Here is a 27,887-nt window from a genome sequence, read left to right as displayed (position 1 = left end):
TGAAAGGGAGACAGAGGTGGTCAGAGTATGGGCTCTACAGTCTCCAAGACCTGGGTTCCAGCCCAAGTCTAACACTGGCCTTGGGCAATTTACAGAACTTCCCCAAGTGTCACTTTCCAACTTGAAAATGGATGTGACAAGACTTGGACTTCACAGGGTTGCTATGAGGAGTAAATGAATAATTCCTGTAAAGTGCTTTGCATACTCTCCAGCTCATACTGAATGCTTAATAAATGATAGCTCTAAATATTTGCAAGTGTCTACTACATGCCAGGCAGAGAGTAAAACATAGTTCCTGTTTTCTCATTAGGAAGTGATAAATTCTATAAAGAAACCCAAAGCACAGTAGGGAAGTAGGGATAATGGGAGTAGCTGCTGTTTCATATGGAGTGCCCAGGGAAGACTTCTCCAAGAAAGTGATGTTTGAACAAAGACATGAAAGAGGGGGTTAAAAGTTTTAGGTGTACAGGACAGCATGTGCAAAGTTCCTGGGGCGCAGCTGAGGGGCAGCACATCCAGTACGGCTATAGCAGGTGAGTGAGTGAGCAAAGAGCAGACAAAGTCATAGAGGGAAGAGGAATCAGATGGCAAGGGTCTCACAGGTTACTGCAGGGTCTTCGGATTTTAGTCTGAGTGAGATGGGAAGCCATGAAACACATAATCTGTCCAAGTTTTAAAGGGACTGTTCTCGGTGCTGTGTAGAGAAAACCGCTGTAGGTAAGGAAGAAACAGAAAGGGGATAAGGAATTTCCTATAGTGGACCAGGTAAGGGACAGTAGGGACATGGACCAAGACGGTGGCGGGGTGGTGGTGAGCAGTGATAGAATTATGTACATCAGGATTTGCTGGTGGATTGGAATGGGGAGGATGAAATAAAAGTACTAAAGGATGCTAAGAATTTTAGCCTGAGCACTTAGGATGACGCAGAAAACCTATGGGACAAAAAGCAAGAGCGGACAGCACATTTGAAATGTCACATTTGAATTGGTATGGACCTTGGAATGGAGATGTGGTGCTGGCAGTTGGATATAAAAACTGGAGATTGTACTCAACAAGTCATCAGCCTTTAGACAGAAGTAGAGTCCCCCCAAGGTGAGAGAAGAACCGAGAGAAGGGGGGAACTCCCGGAGGGAGGCTAGCAAAGCCAGTGTTTCAACGAGTGTTCCACTATTTCACTAAGTAAGGGATGGACAAATGCCCATTGAATTCAGCAAAGCAGAGATCCCTGGTGACTTGACAACAGGAAATAAGTGGAGTTGGGGGCCAAGTGCTGAGAGGTACATAGAAGCATTGTTTGTAGCAAATATAAGTTGAAGGGAATCTTAGGTATTGGCCAGTCCACTGAAATCATTAAGATGTGAGCTCCCTGACGGCAGGCATTTCATTTGTCTTTTTAATGTTTTATTCCCACTCTCTGGGTATCTGGCACATGGTAGATGTTCAATAAATACCTGTAAAACCTTCTGAAACTTTCTTGATACCTCCAGCCAAGGAGTAGGCCAATGGAAACATCCCATCCCTAACAGGATGGTATGGACGACAATGAGAGAAATCATACACAAATTGCCCAGGACGGACTGTTTCATTCCCCTCCCTTAACTAAAAACAAACAAACAAATAAATGAATGCTAGAGTTAATACTAGTTGGCATTTATTCAGTGTGAAAGATAATGTGTTTCCCAGGTACTCCCCACTGACATTCTGACCCTCATCATCAGTGCATGGATGACTTCGTGTTGGCAGCACCAAACTTCCAATAGTCGAGCTAATTGTAAGCTGGTCTAATTAGCAGAAATTATGGAATATTTTTGAAGGGATATTTTATAACAGAGCTCTTTTGGAAATCCAATTTAAGAAAATTATTTTTTCATATTCTCAAAAAGTGCTGACCTGCAAATAATGTTTTTAAAATATTTAGGGATTGCTTTTAAAAGCAAGGGGATAGTTCTTCCTCTCCCCACCTGCATTCATATGAATTATGGCACATTTTCAATGGGAAAGGCTTCATTACATCCTAAGGAAATCCACATCCTGCACCTCCAGGTCACAGCCCGGCAGAGAGCGGCCTCATGTCCCTCCGGAAAGGATAATTAGTTTGCTACCCTTTAATCAAGAAGCAGCAGATTGTTGTTTTCCTAACGTTTTGCCTGGGGAGAGCCTGTTCTTTCCCGAGCATTTGTTTTTCTAACCAGGACCCTTTGTATGTACCCTACCTTCCCATGAGCCAACAATGAGAGGCGCCCCCTTGTCTGAAACAAGAAACTGAAGCTCCCCACTGATGAGAGCCCCTCAAAGTCCATGGATGGGGGATCAGGTCAGAGTCCTCCCAACTCATCAACACCTCTCACCTTTGACTTATAGCCTGGGAGAATCTTAAGTCTTTCTGTCATGAAGAGTAAGTTCTTAAGTATTTATTTTTTTTAAAAAGAGAGAGAAATACCAGATGCTGTCCTAAGTGCTTAATAAATATTAACTCATTTAATCCTCAAAACAATTTTATGAGTAAGTACTTTTGTTATTGCCACTTTACAGATGAGGAAACTGAAGCTCAGAGAGGTTAAGTGCATTGCCCCAAATCACACAGCTAGTAGGCGACAGAGCCAGGATTCCAGTCCAGGCAGTCTGGCTCCAGAATACATGAGCAGAAAAACAGATATTAAAACCACTGCAGAAGGAGCAACAGCAGAGGAAAGGAGATGGAAACGAAAATGCTTACAATGTTCTAGGCCCAGAGCCAGTGTTACTGGGCTGGTTTCTCTTTAAATGAAGTGCAATTAGATTTTTAAAAATAATAATAATAAAGATCAGAGATTAGTCTTATTTATGGGTTTTTCTACATCTGCAAATAAAAATCCATGCAGATTAATTGGTGTACTTTACTGTGTACATGTTATACTTTAATAAAAGTATAATTTTAATTTAAAATGTTTAATGACCGAGTTCTCTTAATGTTTTAAGGGGATTCGATAAACACTCCTTACAAGACATTAAAAAAACCACCCTGAACTGCCTTGACTGAGTGGTTCAGTTGGTTGGAGCATTGTCCTATACACCAAATGGTTGCAGGTTTGATTCCCAGTTAAGACACATACCTAGGTTGTGAGTTCTATCCCTGGTCAGGGTGTGTAAGGGTGGCAACCAATTCTCTCTCACATTGATGTCTCTTTCTCTGTCCCTTTCCCCCGACCCCTTCTCCTCTCTCTCTCAAATCAACTAAAAAAAAAAGAAAATCCTCAGATGAGTATTAAAAAAAAAAAAAAAAAATCACCCTGAACTATCATTCTAATTTTTGTATTAAACAGAAATTTATGAAAAGTCTTTGGAATTGTTCTATCAAACTATATACAAATCAGAAACAAATAGGAAAGAGATCAATTCATGTTTTCCAAGTCCTAGAAAGCTCTAACTCAAAAGTATATTTATAGATACCATACTATCCTACTCCCTATCTAACAGGGGCTTCATGAGGGCTTTTTGCCCAGGGAGAAGAAGAAAGTCTTCATACTTTATTCAGTGATATATTGATCAGGTGCTAATTAATCTGTATGAGGGTGGCCCAGCACCTCCGAAATAAAAATTGCAACCCTAAAAATGAGTCTTTTGAAATGGCATCTCTAACAAATGTTCTGTTGATCCTAACTCAGTTAAAAACACCAAAAATTCTTAAATTAGCCAGCATCGCCTAAAGCAGTTTATTGACTCTCTGGTACAGTACCTACCACAGTCTCCAAGGTAATTAGAAGCTCCATAAATGCTGTTTTTGGCAGTGACTGAGGCTACACATAAAAACATGTTTATTTCTAAACTGTCAGTGATATACGGCGGTGGGGGTGGGACCACGTCAAACTTGTTACAGCGAATGTGCAGGAAGGGCAAGGTAATGCCAAGGGCACCATTCAAACTGAGATTTCATCACTGCCAGAGAGCAAACAACCCCTAAAATCCTGGGTAAGAGAGGGTAATTTTGAGTAAGGGAACTACTCAGAGTAAGACATTCTGAATAAAAGAGGGGAACATTACTACTATGCCTGACACCCACTAAAGGTTAGAACCAGAGAGCCTGATTCCAGGATACTGGCTCTTAGTCCCTGAGAATTTCTCTGGCCACCTAAGCCACAAAAGCCACAAACTGGAGAGAGAGAAATGAACCATGCTGATCAGTTATGTGCTATTTACCAACATTTGGTCAAATTGGTCTACCTGAAGCACAAGGTAGAGCAGGCCCCACAGCATTCTCCTGGGCACTGTATGTTCCGGCTCACCAGCTGGGCTCCAGTGGGAACAGGGCCGGTGCTTGCATCAGCACTGCCATAGCTGCTGTCATGGCAACCGCCCCTGTCACCCAGGCAAAGATGCTCTTCCCGCTTGGGAGCCCTGATTCAGGGATGCAGCCCCTGCAGAAACTCATCTTTTTACTTGTTCCCAACTTGCTTGAGTCTTTACAAGATGCGGAACCTACTGGAGGTTCTCCAGGTCCCTAGATGCATTTGGACCAGACCAGTATGAATAAAGGCTGCCAGGGAGATGGGGCTCATTGAAAAGCCATGTGGACTGCAGAGTGGGTGGTTAACCTCTGCCAGGGTCTCATGCCTGGCAGGGCTGACTCTGAGTTCCAGCTCTGGCACTTGCTAACCAGGGTCCCTTACTTAGCAAAGGGTTTGGCCTCGAGGGACAACATGTCTTAGAATACGAAGAACACGGATAATATTAGATTTTCTACTTTACAGAGTTGTTGTGAGGTGTAAGTAGACCCAGGCATATAAGGCACATACAGAGGAAATGCTGGTTGTTATTGGTGGCTATTAATAACTGTCATCTCCAACGCAACGGTGCTGGCAGAAAACAGGAACCTTCATCTGCTCACCCTGCCACTGTCCTTACAGCTCAGGACCCTGACCTCAGAACAGAAAGCACTCCTGTCGACAGCACAGAGGCCCTGATTCGAGGCCAACAGTTCAAACAGTTCACACGTACCCAGCCGAGCACTAGGAAACATGGTAGTTGCCAATGGGGACCTTGAATTTAGTACCCTTCCCACTAGATCACACAGCTCCTTTGAAATAACTGATTTATCAGAATAAACATACCTCTTTTAAGTAAAGAAATCTTTAAGGCCAAATGGTAGCATTCAAAATATTCTTTAAACTTCTGAAAAAATAATGTCCACACTGCCAGCAGGGGTGATTTCTCAGGGTTATGATGGATCCAGGGAAAATGCACATGCCATGCTACACAGTCCTTCATGGTCTGAATTTCTTTAATGTGCATACATTAATTTTGTTATCAGAAAAGAATTTTTCTTAAAAAAAATAAAAGCTGAAATGCTTTGCCATGACATGTTCATAAAAGAAACCTAAGCAGCCAATAAATGAGAAAAAACGTTCACCCTTCATCCTCCTTAGTAACTAGCAAAATGTAAAAGTAAATAAGATAGCACATCTGCCTTTCAAAGGGGCAGTTTTTATGTGGCGATGTCCAGTGTGGGCAAGAGTGCGGAGAAACAGACATTCCACTTCACAACTGGGAATGTATAAATTGGTCTAACGGTTCCACAGGGTAATTTGACAGCAAGATAGCAGCATTTTTCAAGAACATTAAAATAACCCAGAAGTTCACCTTCAATAAGTAATTTGACAAAATAACCAAGAACACGGGCTTAATGACAAGGATGCAGCTCCCAGCAGAGGGAGAAACTAGACACTGGACTCACAAGGCCAGTGACAGGGGACGGGCTGCTGAGAAAGTCCTACATGTTCAGTATGTAAAACAGTGGTTGGGAGACTTGCTACTCCACAGTGGGAAAATATGGAATTTTTCTGGATTTGTTGTTTTTAATCACATGCTTCCATCCTATACTCACTCCATCTGGCAACTAACTAAACCAAGACCCAGACCTATTAGACAGTTTGCCCTCATGTGGTAAGAACAGGTTCACAGGGTATTAGCGTTCCCCAGGTGGCAGGACTGTCACCTTCAAAGCCAGACACAGGATCTGGGGTGGGGCCAAGCTATGCTCTGATACCACAGAAGGCCCCAGCTGGGGGTGGGGACACCTCTTTCCCCAAGAAGCCACTCCTTCCCAAGATCTCTCAGCCCATCCCAGCCACCGGGAGTAGCTCAAGACAAAGACTGAAGCTGGGGTCTGTGAGCAAGACCCTGTCACTGATATGAAACAGCTACCCCAGAGGCCTGCTCCATGCCAGGTCTGCACACAGTGCTTGTCATTTGTTACCTGTTCCCCACAGCGACCCTGGGGTCAGTGAGGTCAACTAGTGCGGATGTAGACTCCATTCATGTCCTTACCCCTTTCTAGGTGCCTCAGTTTCCTTGTTATAAAATGGGGAAAACAATGGCAGCCATCGCAGAGGGTTTGTTGTGGGGGTTAAGTAGTCAATCTACAGAAAGTGCTTAGAAGATTTCCTGGCCCATGGGAAGCTCTCTGTGTAGCTCTCACTATCTCAGTGAGACTGCATAGAGCAGTGGCTAAAACAAAAACTCCAGAGCCAGCTTCCTGGTCTCAAAACCCACTCTCACCAGCTGTGTGCCTTTGGGCAAGTTACTTAGTTCTTTTTGCCTCAGTTTCCTCATCAGTGAAATATAATGGAAATAATACTACCCACCTGAGTTTATGCAAGATCCCATTATCTATCTGCGTTACTGTACTGAGAAGAGCTAAGAACAGTGTCTTTCACATTAGTACAGTGTACCTGTCAGAAAGAAGCACAGCATGTTATCTGTTATAAATGACACCATCCTGTCTCCTATTAGTCCACCAAAAACAACAGTCCTCATCATTCTGGCTGACAAGAACCTGACACATATTTTCTTATTTAATCCTGACAGAACACCCTGGCTGGTTTGGCTCAGTGGATTGAGCGTCGGCCTGCGAGCTAAGTGTCGCTGGTTCGATCTTCCAGTCAGGGCACATCAGAGAAGGAAAACTCTGACTCCAAAAAACCTCCGCTGCCTTGCGGCATACCTCTTCAGGGGAAAGGCTAAGGGAGTAAACCCCGACAGAAAATCCGGAGCCGGAGTCCCTAAGGCGGTTTGACGTTGTAGTCAACACCGGCAACTCCTGCGGCGCACCTGAAGCCAAGCTGTATTGACTCCGTCTTTCCCTTGGACCCTTCAGCTGCGAAGAGAGGGGGGGTCTGCTGCATGGGCAACAGCAGACCCTCCATATCACCCTGCCCAGGCTCTGTAGCTTCAGCTTCACTGGAGAGGACACTCCAGCGTCATCGCAAGATGTTGATTCAACACGGGAGGAGACAGATACCGTGTCACTCCCGAGTCGGACTGCACAGCCATTCTCGGCGGTGCAGATAGACTCTTAAGAAGCTACACCATCGTCTCTCGAGACGGACGGCTGCCGATTGAATCCTGACAGAGTAGGTGTTATTATCATTCAGACTTACAGATGGGAAAACTGAGGAACAGAGATCTCAAGGAACTTGGCCCAGGTCACACAGCCAGGAAGCAGCAAAGCTGCCAGTTTTCAAAGCAAGTCAGTCAGGGCACAGGGCTCTTGCCCTCTGCACTACACTTCACTGCTCAGCCCCAGATACCCACAGCCACAGGCCGTCCTTTGTGAAACTGCTTGCCTGCCAATACCTCCTATGGAATGGTGGCGCAAGCTCTCTGGCTGTGAGATGACTCAGTGCCAGGCTCCCCACCAGGCTGCATGAATTCAGCCCCTAAGATGTAGTAAGACGCAGGCGTCTGACGAACAGAAAGGGTAAGTTACCCCAGCACAGTCATCAAGGAGCAATCCCTGCCATCCCTCCCTATCTTCCCAGCAAAACACACTGGTGTGTGTCTAACTATGGAGATGAGACATAACCATTAAAATGAAATTCTGGACCAAGGGATCTAATCGGTGTCTTGGAAAAACATGCTGACATCCACACAGCTGGTTTTCCCCACAGCTGTGAATAGTCATGTGTTGTTTAAACGGTGGCCTGCTCACAAGTTCACGCTGGGAGGTGAAGCTAGGGTAAACCTTTGTCAATGTGCTATTCTGGCCTTGGAGCATGAAACTCATGGCAGTGAATTCACTCCCATCATTAGACTAAAAATGTAAAACGCTTCCTGCATACCATATGGCCAGAGCTGTAGGTGGGTGCCACCAAGAAAGAGCATTGTTCAAGCAGAGGCAAGTCTTATGTCTTTCACAGTTTCCTCAGCAATTCACCAAAAGAGCTAGTTGTTGGGAAGAAAAAAAAGAAAAAACTACCTGTATGTTTCACCAGAATTCATAATCCTGTATTGTTTGAAACCTGGCAATCTAATTAAATACTGTCTGTTTTCAAATAATGTGGAAAGAGCCTCAGGGAATCAGCTGTTCTACTACCTCATTTAGAGGCTGGAAAACGAAGAGCAGGCTCAAAGTTTTGTGATCTGTTGGAGACCGACTGGGACCCTTGAAGGTCTCCCTGTTTGTAGGCTCTTTCCATCCCTTCTTATCTCTTGTTGCAAATGTTGCTAGGGTGGATGTTAGATGTTCTCACTGCCCAGCATTTAGTCCCCCTTCTTCTGCCAACAGCACCCTAATTTTCTGTGGGGAATACCCCCTCCCCAGCTCTTAGACCCTGTGATTCAGGAAGGGTGAGTCCTAGGCTCCCAAGATGGGCATGAATTGTGCAGGCCATCTTGTACAGAAAGCCTACTTGAGAAGGAAGCTAGTCTAGACAAAATAGAGCGAGAGATCTAGACAGATTTCTGGTAATATGGATTAGCCACCTGGATCCAGCCATGCCTGAATGCTGAACTATCACTGGATTTGTCAATTTAGTGAGTCATTTGCTTTTTAATTCAAGCAAGTGTGCATTGTATTTCTGTCACACGCAAGCCCCCCCCCCATTATGTTTTGTTTCTTTGTAAAAGGAAGCAAATGATAAAATGGAAATGTTCAAAGGAGACCCTCTACAATGCCTAACATAGTGCCTGACACACAGGAAGCATGATACATGTGTAATGGAGTGAAACCCCTCCTTCAGGTGTCTTCTCAGTAGAGTCTCCCAGACCACCCTATTGGAAACCACAGCCGTCCCCAGACTCACCACGCCCACTCCTACCCATTTGCTATGGTATCTATCACCATCAGACCTATCCTGTGACTTACTTATTGCTCCTTGTTGGTTTCCCCCACTCAACTGCCACGAGTGTGGGGATTTTTGTCTACTTTGTTCACTGCTATATCCTCGGGCCAGATCAGTGTTCAGCATCTATAGGTGTTCAGTATATTCTGTCTATCCAGAAAAAGTCCAGCCATTGTTAACATAACGAGAACAGTTATGCAACATCGATGTAACCTGGCAGCCAAGGAAAGAACTAGAATGCACATGTGTGAACAATGATGACTGTACTAGTCAGTGGGGGCAGTAGATGCCATTGAGTGAGCATGTGTACTCTGTGGCTGTTGCATTTAAAATGACTGAGTAAAGCAACAAATTTGCATCAAATTTTGCATTAAGCTTGAACATTCTTCCACAGAAAATATTCGGATGATTCAGAAGACTTTCAAGGATGATGCAATAAGTGCAGCACAAATAAAAGTGTGGTGCAAATACTTCAAAGATGGTTGAGAATCTGTTGAAAGTGATCCACGTTCTGGAAGGTCTGCAACAAGCAGAACACCTGTGAATACTGAACATGTATGAGCTGCAATCAACAAAGATCAACGACTGATTGTGAAAACTGGAAGCCAATCTGGGGGTTCCAAAAACTACAGTGTCCGAGATTTTGATGCAGGATCTTGGCATGAAATGTGTTGTGGTAAAATTCATTCTGTGGCTTCTGCCACCAGAGCAGAAGGATGATCGTGCTGCCGTTGCTAATGACTTGATTCAAACTGCTACCAATGAACCAGATTTCCTCAAGAAGATCATAACTTTGAAGGAAACTGAGACATCATTGTCCTATGTACAATGTTTCTTGTGTGTTGTACCTTCTTCAATAAATGTCTCTATTTTTCATATTGCACAGCTGGATACTTTCCGGACAAGCCTGGTGAATGAATGAATGAGGAAAAGGATGATGGAATAGGTAGAGCATAAAGTGAACAGGGAGGAGTGACCAGCACATAACAGGGGCCCAGGTCCCCACCTGCCTGTTGCCTCACAGTCAGCAGACCCTGGAACCTCTTAGAGATGGGTCCTCCTCCCTCTTCCCTGAGCCAACACTCCATCAGCCATGTCCACAATCCAGGCACCAGCGGCATCGCCGAGAATTAAAAGGCAAGTAGCCCTTTGGGTTATAAAGATATTTTCCCTGCTTATAGAAATACTATATGTTCATTACAAAAGCCCACAAAATGTAACACATAAACAATGAAAAATGATAATATTTTAACGTGTAAGTTAAATTTTGAGTGCAAGTCATAAACAGGCAGACTACTGATATATCACCCACAAGGTGATGTTTTTTGTTTTCGTTTTTGTTTTGAGTGAGTATAGTAGCTTCTAACATTTAAAAAGGTAGGAGATTTCACCCTGGCTGTGTGGCTCAGTGGATTGAGTGCTGGCCTATGAACCAAAGGGTTGCCGGTTTGATTCCCAGACAGGGCACATGCCTGGGTTGCGGGCCAGGTCCCCAGTTGGGGGTGTGCGAGAGGCAATCACACACAGATGTTTCTCTCCCTCTCTTTCTCCCTCCCTTCCCCTCTCTAAAAATAAATAAATAAAATATATATTTTTAAAAAGATAGGAGATTTCATTTAGAAATCAGGTGTCTGCTTCGGTTATATGTCACAGAGGACCCTTCTTCCGACATATGACAATGGCCAGCTGGGGCTGAGTGGCATCTGCCTCTTTCAGGTGGGGTGTGGGCTCCTGGCATCTCTGCCTCTCCTTCCTTGCACTACCCTGGCCACTGGTTTCAGGTGTTGCCTGGTCCCTGTCACACATAGAGTTGGTGCCTTCTGGCCTGATGTACATGCTTTCAGACTTTGCTATGCTAATGAAGCTTTCTAGGAAACCCTCTGAAAATTTCCCTCTGCCTCCAACAGTGGCCTGGGGTGCTCCAAATAACCACCTGATTTCCAGCATCAAAGACTATGGCAATTACAGCCCCTTCCGAGGGCTCAGCAAGTGGGACAGGTTCAACATCTCTTTCTCAGACTGACTATTGTCAACAACAACAGATCCCTGCACTCTTTAACATAAGCCTCTCAGTTAACCCTTCTGGGCAGGTTCCACAGTTCTGAGCACACACTGGGCTGCCTTTTCCATAGGGAAACGCCAAATCCACTGTTTAAATCCAGCCCCCCAATGCAGACAGGCGTCACCGATGGAAGACAGTCAGAGACTGGGCTGCCAGTGCACGGGCAGCTTGCAGGCCCCAAGACCCTGTGATCTACTGTCTTCCTGTGTGTTTATTTTCACTCTGGTTCCATTAGTTAAGGGCTCCCTGACCGCACTGATTATTGTTTACCTGGAATCTAACCCTGTTCCACACAGAGGGAGCCCTCAATCCATGATGGATGGATGGTAGGTGAGTGGAGGGACCCATGACAGGGGTGGGGTAGGGGGTGCTGCGTATGCTTCGGGGCAGGAGGGAGGGGCTGAGACCCTTAACTGCAATTTCTAATTTGCCAATGTCACGAGAAAATGATTATATTAAAATGTTAAATTTTAAAGTATGGTATAAAGTTACATAATGACACTATAATATTGATAGTGGTAGAACTTCTTTTTTATCCCTTTGTGCATTTTCTACTTTCTGTTTCATAAAGTTCATTTTTAACTGCCAACACTGAACTATAACCAAGTGAATATTCATCCTCTGGACTTTTATAGATACCTCAACATGAAGGGCCCACAGAGGAAAGGATAATATTTTGAATTAGTATGGCTTTCAGAGTGCATTTGAGAGGAGGAGGAAAAGAAAACGGGGGAGGAAGGTGGGCGGCGAGGCAGGCCTGCCACAGTGGACAGCGATCCTGCGGAACTCCTTGGTGGCCCCATAATGACTGATACCCCCGCCCCCTCCACTATCAGCAAAAGCAACATTAGCTTGCCTTTCGGATCCTGGAAATCCAAAATGTTATGGGAAATTATATTTCTCTTGGAGCAAAAGATGGTAAGTTTTTCAGCACTGGCCTATGAATGCTTCCAAAGAAAAACAAAGAAACATAAGGAAATCTTCTAAAACAAATACAAACTAAAATAGTTGCCTTGAAAAGCACGCTGCTTGGGTGCTGGTACCGTCCTCTCCCCTGGAACAGCCAGAACAGCACGTGCACCAGAGCACAGCCGCTGGGAACGTGACGTGTTCACTGCTCCTGGGAGCCCTGGACGGGTCTCTGCCACCTGGCTGCTTTCCAGGCACGTTCCCCAGACTAGCAGGGTGGGCAGTGAGAATTCAGGGCCAGCTCCTTTGTAGAGACAGGAGGAAACCGAGGTTCTGAGAGGGAGAGTGGGCACCGCTGAGGACACAGAGCTGGGAACAGTTGCATGCAGTCCTCCTGCCTCTTAAATGCTTTCTGAGTGCTCCTGGGCACCAGGCGCCAGTGAGGGAGTGAACCATGCAAACCTGAAATGTGCAAGCAGATGGGCCCTTAACAAATAACCAACCAAGGGAATGACCAAGATAACCACAGAAGGTGATACGGGCTGGCAAGCAGGGAATAAACGGGAGGAGCAGCAAGTTATTTCTTGTTTCCCAAGCTGTGCTCAGGAGATCATTAACCACTGAGTAGCATGCAGTTACAAATGCCCCCAGGCTCCACCAGACACAACTTATTAACAGATTGTATTTAGGTGCTAGAGTCTATGAGGGATGCATGAATCACCAGCAGAGTGGATTAAATGTAACACACACACACACACACACACACACACGCACGCACACACATACACACACGGGCACGCACAGAAGGAGTCCCCACCACTTAAGGCCCCAGCAGCAAGACAGGAAGTGGGGGCGTGTGGAGCTGGCCTGGGCTTCCCAGTGCCCTCAGACTGAATTCTCATTTGCTCAAGGACAACTGCTGTCACTAACCTCCCCTCATCCCTTCCTTCCTCGAGGCCCTCCTCTCTGATCCTCCCTTCCCACCACGCTGGGAATTACTCATCCATGTCTGTTTCCCAGAATTCTAGACTGTGAGGGTAGAAACCAGTCCAACCCCCTGAGGGCTTAGTCCTCAGTTTTCAGAGCAGCATCCAGGGCCTGGAGGCGCTGAGGTGAAGGTAGAGAAGAGAAAGAAATCTTCTCCCCACCATTTCCCAAAGGCCAGAGCCTCAGTTTCCACGTCTGTAAAACAGGGGCTAGAACAGTGGTTCTCAACCTTCCTAATGCTGCGACCCTTTAATACAGTTCCTCATGTTGTGGTGACCCCCAACCATAAAATTATTTTTGATGCTACTTCATAACTGTAATTTTGCTACTGTTATGAATCATAATGTAAATATTTGATATGCAGGATGTATTTTCATTGTTACAAATTGAACATAATTAAAGCATAATGATTAATCACAAAAACAATATGTAATTATATATGTGTTTTCTGATGGTCTTAGGCGACCCCTGTGAAAGGGTCATTCAACCCCCAAAGGGGTCGTGACCCACAGGTTGAGAACCGCTGGGCTAGAACCAACCTGCTGGAGGGTGATGACGGCATGTTCTGTCTTCCCGCCCAGCAGCCCATATTTTATTTATGTTATTAATTACTTTTTTTAAATGTACTTTTTTACATGCAGTCAAATTCGCTTTTGTGTGCAGATGTGAGTTCTGGCAAACACTCAGGAGTGTATGACCCCCACCGCAATGAAGATGCACGTCCATCATCCCAGAAGTCCCTCCCATACCACTTTGTAGTCAAGCCCTCCTCCCCACCCCAGTTCCTGGCAACTACTGCTCCATTTTCTGTTCCTGTAACTTTGCCTTTTCCAAAATGTCAAGGAAGGGGGACCAGAAAGCAAGCAGTCTTTTACATCTGATGGCTTTCACTCATCATAGGACACGGGGATTCATGTGTGGTGCTGTGTGCATCAATGGTTCATTTCTTTTTGTCATCTCTCCCTGAAGGACGTCTCACCACTTGGGAACAGGGTCACAGGAAATAAAAGTGGACCTGCTCCTTCTACCTTCCCCGATAATTTAGCCAACAGCTTTCTAGGTCCCACACCGGCTTGGATGGAAACGTTAACCAGGAGTCAAAGGCCCCCTTCCTGGCTGCATTTGTAACCCAAACCCGAGATCTGTGCAGCCCCACAGGCAGCCTCTCTCTGAGGTCGCTCTCTGGCAAAAAGGCCAGTACACCCAAACTTCCTCAAAGACAATGCTTTTTTTAAAAAGGCACATGGTTTATAATTAGTATATATATATCTTAGACAATACTGTAATTTTTAGAAGCGTTCCACATTATGACATCACAGTGAATTTCTGACAGAGGCAAAACTGAGCACCATAGTATACAAATAGAAAGACCATGATAGATTGAGGACAACAGAGATTCACTAACGATGCAGCTGTTGACACAGAAGGTAGAGTGCCATGTGGGAATCAGGAGGCAGGACTAGCTTTGGAGGGTCTGGATCTTGGCTTTACACATACGAAGTCTGGGGATCCCTGCCAGGTGCAGACAGAAAGGTCCAGCAAGCAGCGGGGAGCTGGGATTTGTAGTTGAGGTCAAAGGGAATGCCTTGATGTGGATGGGCTGACCAAAAGCAAGAAACTACAGTGACAGAAGAGGCCAGGAGCCATGGACTTGGGGAGGGGTACACCTGAGAGCAGGGATGGGGAGCTGGTAAACAAGCAGAAATAGTGGTCCAGAAGAAGATGGGACCAGGGCTTGATGCTGTGAGAGGGGAGCCTGCGATGCAGACTGTGCAAAGCCCACCTCACGGCTTCGCTCTCGGGAGATGACTGACAATCTATTTCATGACAGTAGTCGGGGGTGGGGCAGACAGCTGGCCAAGCTCTGAGGAGGAGTGAATGAGAGAGGATGAAATGAAAGCAGAAAAGAGGGTGAACTCTCTTGAGAATATTGGGAGAAAAATAAAAGAGAAAAATAGAATGGTGACAGCCATCATAATCTTGGGTTGGCCATAAAGTTCATTCAGGTTATTCTGTCCGATGGCTCTAGTAGTGCTTAGTTGTCTTTAACTTCATTTGAAACAATTTTGTTATATTGAATTGTGACAGCTGTCATACCTGTGTGTATTTAAAAAAAAAAACATCGAAATTGGTGAATTTTTGTGCAGCCATTTTGATACTGAAGATGGAAGAAAATATGCAACGTTTTCAGCATATTATGCTTTATTATTTCAAGAAAGTTAAAAATGTAACTGAAACACAAAAAAAGGTTTGTGCAGTGTATGGAGAAGGTGCTGTGACTGATCAAACGTGTCAAAAGTGGTTTGTGAAGTTTCTTGGCACTACTGACATTTTGGGCAAACAATTCGTTGCTGTGGGGCTGTCTTATGCATTGGGAGATGTTTAGCAGCACCCCTGATCTCTACCCACTAGAAGCCAATAGTGGGAGATAGCCCACCTACTCAAAATATCCAAATCAGTAAGTTATTGGTGAAAATGAAAAATGTCTTATTTTATGGAAAAAACAATGGCGTTCTTGGCCAATCCAATATTAACAATAATGAATACTCATAATGGCCCAAGGATATTGAATAATTACTCTGGGCCAGTTGTGTGTCATCATCTCAGGTAATCCACACAAGAACCTGATGGGCAGATTCTGTTAACACCCCATCTCACAGGTGAGGAACCTGGGGCACAAGGCAAGTACACAGTAGTAGCAGATACAGCAGCTGAGCTTTGGCTCCAGGCCCTTTGTTACAGCCTCCTTACCACACAGTTGAGCCCAGATGCTGGCAATGCAAAAGCTTAGCAGGAGCCAGGGAAGAAAGTGTGTTGTCCAGGAGAGAGGTGGTAGGGAAAGGGCCACTGGAAAGAAAGCTGGAAGATGAAGGGACCCAGGGGCCATGGGGTGGATACACTCCTAGGCCTGCCCTGGAGCCCCTACACTGGAGGTTTGCTCCATTTTCAGTAACCGAATCCAAAGGTCAAACCCAATCCTACTCAAAACCAAAGGCATCAACTTGGTAGAAGCAGAATTGCTCCAACTGAAAAGAAGGAGAAGACAAGCTGAACCCACCTCCCTCCCCCAACCCCTACATCTCTATCCTTGCTCTCTCTCTCTCTTTCAACAACACATTCAGAATTAAAATTACCAGAGATGCACTGTGTCTTGTGTCTGCACCCCACTATCCAGCACGTAACTGGGACTCAACAAATGGTCTGGGCAACTCCTGTGTGGAGTCAAATCCGGATCCTCCCTCACCTCACCAATTAAGTGACCCTCAGAAGGGTCTGACCCTCAAAATGCCTCTGAAGACTCAGCATTTCCCCCACCTCTTGGGATTTTAAGGTTAAAACAACCGATGCTCCTAAGAACACAGCATGGTGCCCAGCTGATGCAAGAGCACAATAAATGTGACCTACCAGTGTTACTAATAGCATCAATAGGAATAAAAATATGTTAGGGGGAAAAACAGAATCCACTGGAAGGAATGAAAATGCCCCCGTGGGAAGCACAGTGTCCTTCCTGCGTGTCCCAATGTTGTTTCCCCCTAGGTCTGGCCAGTGAATACTCTGTTTTTGAAACCATCTCTTTCATTTTTGTAGCAATGGGAGGTGTGGCCTGGACCATGTGAAGGTCATGTTCATCTGGAGCCAAGTATTTATTAACTGGTGTTTGTGCAGCACTCTGTGCCCATGTGGCCCCCTTTCGGTCTGAACCTGTGCTCAAAGGACCTTGGAGAATTCATCTATCTTTCCTAGGGCTTTGGGTACTTGACAACAGTAGGTGCCAATGTTAAAATAACAGCACAGACACTGCAGCTTGAGAACTCAAAATTAAATTACAAATAGCTGGAAGTGAGTCTCTTCCAGGGCTGAGGGCAGGAGAGACGCAGATTTCCTGCCTCCTCAAGAGAGAACAGTTCCAAAGAGAAAAACAGCACTGAATGTGGGTGAAGAGGGCCCTCTGCTGGCCAGTATTAGAAATCCGCAGCTGAAACAATCCGCCTCCTGAGGAAGGCTTAGTTGTGCTGCCTCTCGGCGTGTCAGCCTTAAATACCTCCTGTAGTTTGTTTGTTTGTTTGTTTTCCGTTATTAATCTTAACTGAAAACAAAAGGAGAAGGTCTGAGAGAAAGGACAAGGCCATTTCATTCCACTCCTCACTTGCTTTTCTTGCTGGAGTACTTTAATGTCACCTTAAAATGGTCTGGTAAACACTATAGCTCTGCGTCTGAGAAATCATGCAATTTGGGTAACTTGACCAAGTGTCTGCGAGTGGCCCACAAAAGCATCCCATTCCCATTCTAAGAGGCTGTCCTTTTGATCAGACTCCCAACTTCACAGACAGACACCTTCTTCCCCCCAGAAAACGCCAGTGGATCTGAATGCAGACAGAGCAAGATCCCAGTGGCCCAGCCTCTCTAAAGGTAGGGTGTTAAGTTGTAAAAGATTTACAAATAATTTCTGACAGGTTAAGAAATAATTCCAAAAGCTATAGTGTTATTTTATTGTAGGACCTTAAACAGTTTATATCTGTTTGTAGTTTTATCCCAACATTCTTTTCTCCAACTATATATATATACATGCAACAGGATATATTCATATACACACATGCGCACATACATATATCTTCCTGGATACTTCTTAGAACAGCTTTCTTTTCCTTAGTCATCCAGTTCTCTCATTAATTAGTTAAATAGGTATTTTACCAAGGCTAAGTACATATTTGTACAAGCGTTAAGGAAGGTTTTCAGAAAAAAGTGGACCTTTGTATGAGCTCAGTGAGATCTGAACAATGGCAGGGATGGAAGCATCCCCAGTGGAGGTGACACCATGTGCAAAGGCCCTGTGGCAGGGTATATGGCACACTGGAGAAACAGAAAGGTGATCATGTGACCTCCAACATCTATACCTGGGGCCTTTCATTTAACACTTGCTATATCAACATCATGACATAAGTGTCAAGTAGTGTCCCTCCTATGTGTCTTAGCCACATGCAACGATTGTGTCCCAAAGACACAGAACTGGCCTCACAGGGTGGGAGAAGAACTGTGTTCCCAGAATCATATTGCTGTAATTCCATGTTACCCTTCTCTAGTAATTGGGGAGGAGCCAGACAAAAGACAGCTGGCAAAGTCCCAGCTCCTGAGAGGAAGAAGATAACTCTGTGTGAACCACACCCAGATGCCAACCTCTGCACACATCACAGAAAAGAATCTTGATCCTTGAGCATCAACAGTTCCGTTCCAGGCCCTCTGGCAACCTCAGTGCCCTCTGTAGTTTAGTCCAGCTCTACAGTCTGCTCATTCACCAAGTCAACGCAGCATAAATACCTGCTCAAAGAGACTGTTAGACCCTAAAATAGGATAATATCTATACATTTCCACCAAAATCACTGCTGTACAGTATTCCCTCACTTATTGTGGGTATTACGTTCTAGACACCCCTGCGATAGGTGAAAATCCACGAAGTAGAAACCTTACATTTATTTTAGTATTTATGTCTATTTTAAGGCTTTATAAACCCTTCCCATACACTTATAAACTGTTCCCAGTCCCTTATTAACCTTTCCCACTCCCTTATTAACCTTTTCCACTCTTTTATAAACACTACTTATGTTCTTAAACATATTCTACACTCTTAAACCTTTATAACTTTAACAACATACATACATAGTACCGCAAAATCCCGCGATATAGCGAAAAATCCGCGATAAATATTTAAATATAATATTTTTTAAAATCCCGTGATACGGTGAGGCTGATAAGTGAACCATGATATAGAAAGGGACTACTATATACAAGTCTTATATCAGCCTCCCTAGAACAGTGATTTTCTCTCTCATATTAAACAACACCAGCCCTGGCTGCTGTGGCTCAGTGGATTGAGCGTCGGCCTGCGAGCCAAGTGTCACTGGTTCGATTCTCAGTCAGGGCACATGACTAGGTTGCACGTCAGGTCCCCAGTTGGGGGCGCGAGTGAGAGGCAACCACACAGTGATGTTTCTCTCCCTCTCCTTCTCCTTTCCCCCTCTCTAAAAATAAACAAACAAACAAATTAAAAAAAAAAAAAAACAACACCACCAGACCTGGGACAGAAGATCCTGGCCAGAGGCTGGTAATTAACTGACTTTAGACAAGTTGCTTAACCTGCCTGAGCCTCAGTGTCCTACTCGGGAAGGCGAAATACTCATTTCTCATTAAAAGGCTCAGAGATCATGGAGAAAAGCACATCATAGATATATTCAATAAAAACATACACGTGTTACTTTTATAGTTATGATTATTTGATGTTATTTTTATACTACCACAAAGCTTTAAGTAAAACTTGGGCACAATTTCCATATAAAAATGCAAAGGCAAAAACAAGCAAACAAATACATGGCAAGAAGGCAAGGTAGAACTCTACAAGCTGTGGTAACAGAAGGCCGGCAGCCGCGCTTCTAGAATGAAGCTGAGTCAGGCACTGTTCTTGGCTCCTGCCTGCTTCTGCTCATGCATTAAAGTAATAACTTACGGACAGTTTAGGTCAACATGTTTGTTTGTTTTTTAAGAGCCCACTTTATGGAGAATATGAGTATTTCTTTAAAATTATTTGTCGGAAAGAGAAAAGAGCTTCAACAGTCCCATTCATTTTCCAGAAGTTTGTTTTTTCCATTGTTATGAGCCTTAATTGTCTCAACATACTAGCACTCATATGCATGGGTAATCTTTTAATGTCTTTCTTGTTAGACCTAGAACTCTATACAGTACCTCCTTCCCATGTTCTCCAGTATCCAGGATAATAGAATAAGATATTTAGCAGGAATGATGGCTGGTGCACACAGCATCAATTCTTAGCCTTGGGCTTGTAATACCTCATGATATTCACTATATCAAAGAGTAATGTGGCCCAGGTCAGGTAGCTCAGTTGGTTGGAGCACCATCCTATACACCAAAAGCTTGCAGGTTCGATCCTCAGTCGGGTTAAGTACGGGAGAACCAATCCATGTTTCTCTCTTACACTGATATTCACTCTTTTCTCTCTCTCTCTCTCTCTCTCTCTCTCTCTCTCTCTCTCTCTCTCCCTTTCTCTCTCTTTCAAAAAAAAGAGTAATGTGAAATGCCAAAAAGTAAAAATAAAACCTAAACATATCAATTCATTTTAACTTACTTTAGGTACTAACTCAACAGCTATGACAATACCAGACAGGATATTTGTGGCACCTGACATATAGGAAACATGCAATCATTATTTTTTGAATCACTGAATTCCAAAGTGGTTAGAACTGAAAAAAGATGTTCAAGAGTCTGCTACGAAGGGGCTAAAGAGTATATTTTCTGAGCATATAATTTTCATGTCAGGCACCTTTCCCAACCATTTTCATATCAGGCACCTTTCCTGACCACAATGGCATGAAACTAGAAATCAACTACAGGAAGAAAATTGGAAAAAAACACAAATATGTGGAGACTAAACAAACTGTTACTAAACAACTAATGGATCAAAGAGGAAATCTAACAAAAAATAAAAAACTATCCTGAAACAAATGAAAATGAAAACACAACTTTTCAAAATTTATTGGATGCAGCAAAGCAGTGAAGTTTATAGGTATACAGGCCTACCTCAGGAAACAAGAAAATTCCCAAATAAACAAGGTAACTTTCTATACCTAAAGGAACAAGAAAAAGAAGAATAAACAAAACCCAAAGTAAATAGAAGGAAGGAAATAGTTAAGATCACAGAGGAAATAAAAAAAAAAAAGAAATTTTAAAAAAGCAGTAGAAAAATAAATAAAATTAAGAGCTAGTTCTTTGAAAAGATAAATAAAATAAACAAACCTTTAGCCAAACTTATCAAGAAAATACAAGAACCCAAGAAAATAAAATCATAAATGAAAGAGAAGTTGTAACTGACACCACAGAAATACAAAGGATCATTAAAGAATACTTTGAACAACAAATAAATCTTAAAATCTAAAAGAAATTGATAAATTTCTAGACGCTTATAAACTTTTAAGACTGGACCAGGGAGAAATAAAAAATCTGAGACCAATTACTAGCAATGAAATTGAAGCAGTAATAAAAAAACTCCCAACAAATAGTGCTGGAAACAGCAGATGAGCAGATCAAAAAACTGTGGTACATTTACACAATGGAGTACTATGCAGCAGAAAGAAAGAAAGAAGGAATTTCTGCCTTTTGCTACAGCATGAATGGAACTTGAGAATATTATGCTAAGTGAAATAAGCCAGGCAGCGAAAGATAAATATCATATGATCTCACCTAATACAGGAAACTAACAAACAAAACAAACAAGCAAAATAGAACCAGAGACATGTAAACAGGGAACAGACTGACAGTGACTAGAGGGGAGCTGAGAGAGGAAAAGGGGGCATAGAATGGGAAGGGTTTAGTCAAAGAATTAGTGTGAATGACCCACAGACATAACAACCAAATGGGGATGGACTAGGAAGGGGTGGAGCAGGGGAGAGCAAAGGGGGTAAAATGAGACAATTGTAATAGAAAAACAATAAAAAATAATTTTAAAAAAAAAAAAAAACCTCCCAAGAAACAAAAGTCCAGGACCAGATGGCATCACAGATGAATTCTACCAAACATTCAAAGAAGAATTGATACCTATCCTTCTTAAACTATTTCCAAAAATCAAAGGGGAAGGAATGCTTCCAAAATCATTTTATGAAGCCACCATTACCCTGATACCAAAACCAGATAAATACATTACAAAAAAATAAAATTACAGACCAATATCCTTGATTAACATAGATGCAAAAATTCACAACAAAATATTAGCAAACCAGATTCAACAATACATCAAAGGATTATTCACCATGACCAAGTGGGATTCACATCAGGGGTATAAGAGGGTTCACCATCCATAAACCAATGAATGTGATACATCACATTAACAAAATAAAGGATTAAAAAAGCCATCTCAGTAGATGCAGGCCAAGCATTTGGTAAAATTTCTACATCCTTTTATGATAACGACTCTCAAGAGCTTTTGAATCAGGCCCTCTGGAGAGATGGCTGTGGCACAGGGAACTGAGGTGAATGTGGATGATGGTGAGACGCAACTGAGCTAATGTGGGGGTGATCACTAGTCCCAAGTGCTCCGCCATGTTGACAGAAGCTGCTGCAAGGCTTGTTAGGGCGTCCCTGCACCAAACCTCCTGGGCACAGTGGGGGCAGGGGGAGCAACGACTGGGTCAACTTGTACCTTTCATAGCACTTCAAAAGGACATGCCACTTTCTCATAAAAGAAATGAGCTTAAAAGATGAAAAAAAAAAATGCATGAAAGCTGAGAAGAAGATCATGAAGAAGGAAGCCAAGCAGAAGCTCAGTGAGAAACAGCCAAGCCAGGCCACTGCTGTGGCCACCAGCTACACCACTGACAATATTATGGTGCTGAGGAAGAGAGCCTGGACCTAAACCAATACAGGATGAACAGCCAAGGAGTCCACCAACTAAAGGTCAATGGCAAAGACTTGTACCAACACAGGTTCCGTGTAGACATCTCACATATTCACTTTATCCAAGAATACAGTCACCTGCAGCCTGGGGACCACCTAAGTGACATCACCTTGAAGGCGGCAAGTAGAATTCATGTCCAAAGAGCTCCTGGGGGAAAGCTCATCTCTTGTGACATTTGAGGAGAGGGGGGGGTCAAGTGGCAAGTCATGGCTAATTCCCAGAATTACACATCAGAAGAATTTATCTTATCAATAACAAATTGCATCAGGAAGACATAAGGGGAATCTTGGGAAAACCAAGAATGGTGAACTGAGCATCGTTCTCTGTGAGATCACACTGCTGTCTCCTTGCTTGCATATGCTACTTCATTTTCACTTTGACCTCAAAGACAAGGAAACAATATCGTCAGAGATACTTGGACTTGATCCTGAGTGACTTTGTGAGGCAGAAATTTATATATAAGAAGTTTTTTGGATGAGTTGGGATTCCTAGAGACTAGAACTTCCAAGATGAACATCATTTCCAGGGAGGGCTGTGACCAAGTTTTCTATCACCTACCACAATGAGCTAGACATAATTTTTAAAAATTTTTAATCATTGCCTGAGAATATGTTTATTGATGAGAGACACACACACACACACACACAAAGAGAGAGAGAAAAACATCAATGTGAGAGAGAAACATCTATTGGTTGCCTCCCATACATGCCCCAGCCAGGGATCAAACCCCACAACCTATGTATTTGCACTGACTGGGGATCAATCCCACATTCATAACCTGTTGGTGTATGGGATAACACTCCAACCAACTAAGCCTCCCAGCAAGGGCTGGACATGAATTTATATATGAAGATTGCTCCAGAACTCTACCATGAGGTGCTCATGGTTTACAGAATTGGAAACCAGTTCCAGAATGAAGGAAGTCATTAGATTCACAATCCTGCGTTTACCACCTGTGAGTTCCACATGACCTATACTGACTATCACAACCTCACAGAAATCACAGAGAAGATGATTTCAGGGATGCTGAAACACATTACACAAAGCTACACAGACAGCCTGGAGGACCATGCCTATGAGATTAACTCCATGCCACCCTCTCAGAGAAGTAGCATAGAAGAAAAGCTTGAGAAAGCCATGGGGCAAAGTTGCCAGAAACTAACCTCTTTGAAACTGAAGAAACTTGCATAATTCTTGATGATATCTCAGTGGCAGAAGCTGTTAAATGTCTTCCAGAATGTCTTCTACCTCGAACCACAGCCAGGCTCCTTGATAAGGTTTTTGGGGAGGTCCTGGGAGTGATATGCATCAATCCTACATTCACCAGTGATCACCCACAGATAATGAGGGTCTGACTAAGTACTTTGAGCTGTTGTCACGAGTAAGGAAATATGCAATGCCTACACCAAGCTGAATCACCCCATGCAGCAGTGGCAGCTTTTCAAAGAATAGGCCAAGGCCAAGGCCAAGGCCAATGCCACTGGCGATGGTGAGGTCATGTTCATAGATGAGTACTTCTGCACCATGCTGGAGTACCGGCTGCTCCCCACAGCTGGCTGGGGCATGAGCATGCACCATGTCCCCACGTTTCTCACAGATGACAATTACATCAAGGAAGTATATATGTTTCCTACCATGAAACCTGAAGACAAAAAGAATGTAGCAACTGTTGATACACTGGGAAGCACAACAGCTGGCACTTCCAGCTAGAAAATAATTGCAAGTCACATAAGTCAGACACCTTTGGATTCTTGTGTGCTGCTCTCCACTTGACCATTTAAGTTCAGTCATCAGAAGAGAGAAGGGGAATTAAGAATTCTTTTCTACTCCCCATTACTAAATAAACCATTTGTCTCAAAAAAACAAAAAAACAAAAAACAACCCCCCCCCACAATTCTCAACAAAGTGGGTATAGAACGAACATATCTCAACATAATAAAAGATATATACGACAAAACCACAGCTAACATCATACTCAAAAGTGAAAAGCTAAAAGCCTTTCCTCTAAGACCAGGAACAAGACAAGGATGCCCACTATCACCACTTCTATTCAACATAGTACTGGAAGTCCTAGCCAAAGGAATCAGACAAGACATATAAATAAAAGACATCCAAATGGGCAAGGAAGAAGTAAAATACTCATTAGTTTCAGATGACATGATACTATAAATAGAAAATCCTAAAGACTCCACCAAAAAACTATCAGAACTAATAAACGACTTCAGTAAAGTTGCAACATACAGAATCAACAGAGAATTATCTGTTGCAGTATTATACACCAATAGTGAATGATCAGAAGAAGAAATTAAGAAAATAAAATCCCCTTCACAATTGCATCAAAAGGTATAAAATACCTAGGAATACATTTAAAAGGTAAAAGTACCTGTACTTCTATTAAGACATAGAAGAAACTGAACAAGATAAAAATAAATGAAAGGATATATCTTGCTTATGGATTAAGGAATTAATATTGTTAGAATGTCCTTACTACCTAAAGTAATATACAGATTCAATGCGTTTCCTATTAAAATACCAGTGATATATCTCAGAATTTGAACAGCTAATCATAAAACTTATATGGAACCACAAAAGACCCCAAACACTCAAAGAAATCTTGAGAAAGAACAAAATGAGACGTCATGCTATTTATGGTACTAGCATAATAACAGATGTATAGAACAATATAATAAAATAGAGAGCCCAGAAATATATCCTTGTTTATATGGTCAATTAATCTATGACAAAGGAGGCAAGGACATACTGAGCTGACCAAAAAGTTCGTTTAGTATTTTCTGGCCCTAGTAGTGCTTAGCTGTCTTTAACTTCATTTGAAACAATTTTGTTATATTGTATTGTGACAGCTGTCATATCAGTGTGCATTTTTTAAAAAACATCAAAATTGGTGAATTTTTGTGCAGCCATTTTAATATTGAAGATGGAAGAAAATATGCGTTTTCAGTATATTATGTGTTATTATTTCAAGAAAGGTAAAAATGCAACAAATGCAAAATAAGATTTGTGCAGTGTATGGAGACTGTGCTGTGACTGATCAAACATGTCAAAGTGGTTTGTGAAGTTTCTTGGTTCTATTGACATTTTGGCCAAATAATTCTTTGCTGTGGGGCTGTCTTATGCATTAGAAGATGTTTAGCAGCAACCTGGCCTCTACCCACTACAAGCCAAAAGGGGGAGATAGCTGACATTCTCAAAATATCCAAACCAATAAAGCTATTGGTGAAAATGAAAAATGTGTCTTTTATTTTACAGAAAAAAACCAAACAGACTTTTTGGCCAACCCAGTATAATGCAGTAAAGATAGTCTCTTCAATAATGTTACTAGCAAAACTGGACAGATACATGCAAAAAAAAAAAAAAATGATATTGGATCTCTTCATTACACCATATACAAATATAAACTCAAAATGGATTAAAGACTTAAATGTTAGACCTGAAACCACAAAAATCCTAGAAGAAAACATAGACAATAAACCCTTTGACACTGCTCTTAGCAATACCATTTTGGATATATCTCCTGGAGCAAGGGAGACAAAAGAAAAAATAAACAAATTGACTACATAAACTTTAAAAGTTTTTGCATAGCAAAGGAAACCATCAATGAAACGAAAAGACAACCTACTTAATTGGAGAAGAAATTTGCCCTGATACATCCAATATAGGGTTAATATCAGAAATATATAAATAACTCATACCAATTAACACCAAAATAGTCCAATTAAAAATGATGAGAGAATTAAATAAACATTTCTCCAAAGAGGACATACACATGAGCAACAGACATATGAAAGATGCTCAACACCACTAATCATCATGAAAATGCAAATCAAAACCATAATGAGATACCACCTCAAACCTGTCAGAAAAGTTATCAGTATATGTTGGTGAGGATGTGGAGAAGAGGGTACCCTCGTGCACTGTTGGTGGGAATGCAAATTGGTGCAGCCACTATGGAAAACATTATGGAGGTTCCTCAAAAAATTAAAAACAGGACTACCTTATGTCCCAGAAATTCCACTCCTGGGTATTTATCCAAAGAAATCCGAAACACTAATACAGCCCTGGCCAGTGTAGTTCAGTTGACTGCAGTGCTCTCCCATATACCAAAAGGTTGAGAGTTTGATTCCCAGTCAGGGTACATACCTAGGTTGAGGGCTGGATCCCCAGTCAGGGCACATATGGGAGGCAACCAATAAATGTTTCTCTCTCTCTCTCAAATCAGTAAACATATTTTTAAAATAAAAAAGCACTAATTCAAAAAGATATATGCATCCCTATGTTCATTACAACATTACTAGTAATAGCTAAAATATGGAAGCAACTTAGATGTCCATCACTAAATGAATGAGTAAAGAAGATATGGTTGGTATATATATATATACACAATAGAACATTATTCAGCAATTAAAAAAAAGATGAAATCTCGCTATTTGTTACAATATGGATGACCCTTGAAGGCATCATGCTCAGTGAAATAAGTCAGACAGAGAAAGACAAATACTGTATAATATCACTTATATGTGGAATGTAAAAAAAAGGAAAATTAGCAAACAGAACAAAACAGACCCATAGATACAGAAAACAAGCTGCTGGATGGCAAAGAGAAGGGGATGGAGGATGAAAATAAAGATAAAATAACACGGAAGGAAGAAGGAAAGGAAGAAAGAAAGAAAACAAGCAAAGCTTGGTTCTGGGTTCATAAAAATTTTGGTATTACCTACGCACTTTCCTATAGATTTGAAATATTTTATTAAAAATAGAAATAAGATGAGAACTTTTAGGACAATTAATAAAAGTATATAAAAATAAAATGATAATGAACCCACCATGTTTACATGAATACACATTTTTTTATCCTTACCCAAGGACATGCTTAATGGTTTTAGAGAGAGAGGAAGGGAGGAAGAGAGTGAGGGAGAGAAACATCAATGTGAGAAACACTGATCAGTTGCCTCTTGCATGTGCCCCACCCAACAGGGGATTGAACCCACAACTTAGGTATGTGCCCTGATTGAGAATCGAACCCACAACTTTTTGGTTTACAGGAAAATGCTCCAACCAACTGTGCCACATAATCCAGGGCAATGTAAATATACATTTTTAATGAAAAGTAGTTTTTTGTTTTAAAATCAGAAAAATAAAACAAAAAAAAAAGGTATTCAAGAGTCTGCCACTAGAGGGCAAAAGAGAGTACATATCTTAGCATAAATTTTTTTTCACCTTGTCTCAATTTGAGACTCCACTAGAGAGAAACCTAAAAAATATAAGTTGAAGATAAAATTGGACTATTGAAGGTTTTCTGGTAAAACTCTAATAAAACTATCAGGGCTTATCTAAGGGTTCTGAGGACTCCTTTGGC

At 42.4% G+C, this 27,887-nt stretch overlaps 1 protein-coding gene across 3 annotated transcripts in view; it reads right to left on the bottom strand.

The window, feature by feature from the left end:
* Positions 1–27,887, bottom strand: part of ARHGEF3 (Rho guanine nucleotide exchange factor 3) — a 313,957-nt gene that overhangs the window by 216,597 nt on the left and 69,473 nt on the right. Inside the window, exon 1 of one of the 3 annotated variants that reach the window (XM_090283995.1) lies at positions 23,677–23,769. The exons of the other annotated variants lie outside the window; for them this stretch is intronic. Within the exon in view, the coding sequence (XP_090140121.1) occupies positions 23,677–23,702 (26 nt within the window). The 5' untranslated portion in view covers positions 23,703–23,769. Of the gene's footprint in view, positions 1–23,676; positions 23,770–27,887 lie in introns of those variants that run through there. 3 annotated transcript variants of the gene reach the window in all.

The sequence above is a fragment of the Furipterus horrens genome, unplaced genomic scaffold (assembly GCF_987537825.1).
Source record: "Furipterus horrens unplaced genomic scaffold, mFurHor1.1.pri manual_scaffold_7, whole genome shotgun sequence".
NCBI lineage: Eukaryota > Metazoa > Chordata > Mammalia > Chiroptera > Furipteridae > Furipterus > Furipterus horrens.
Note: the sequence above shows the minus strand (reverse complement) of the source record. Positions and strands in the feature narration are given on the sequence as shown.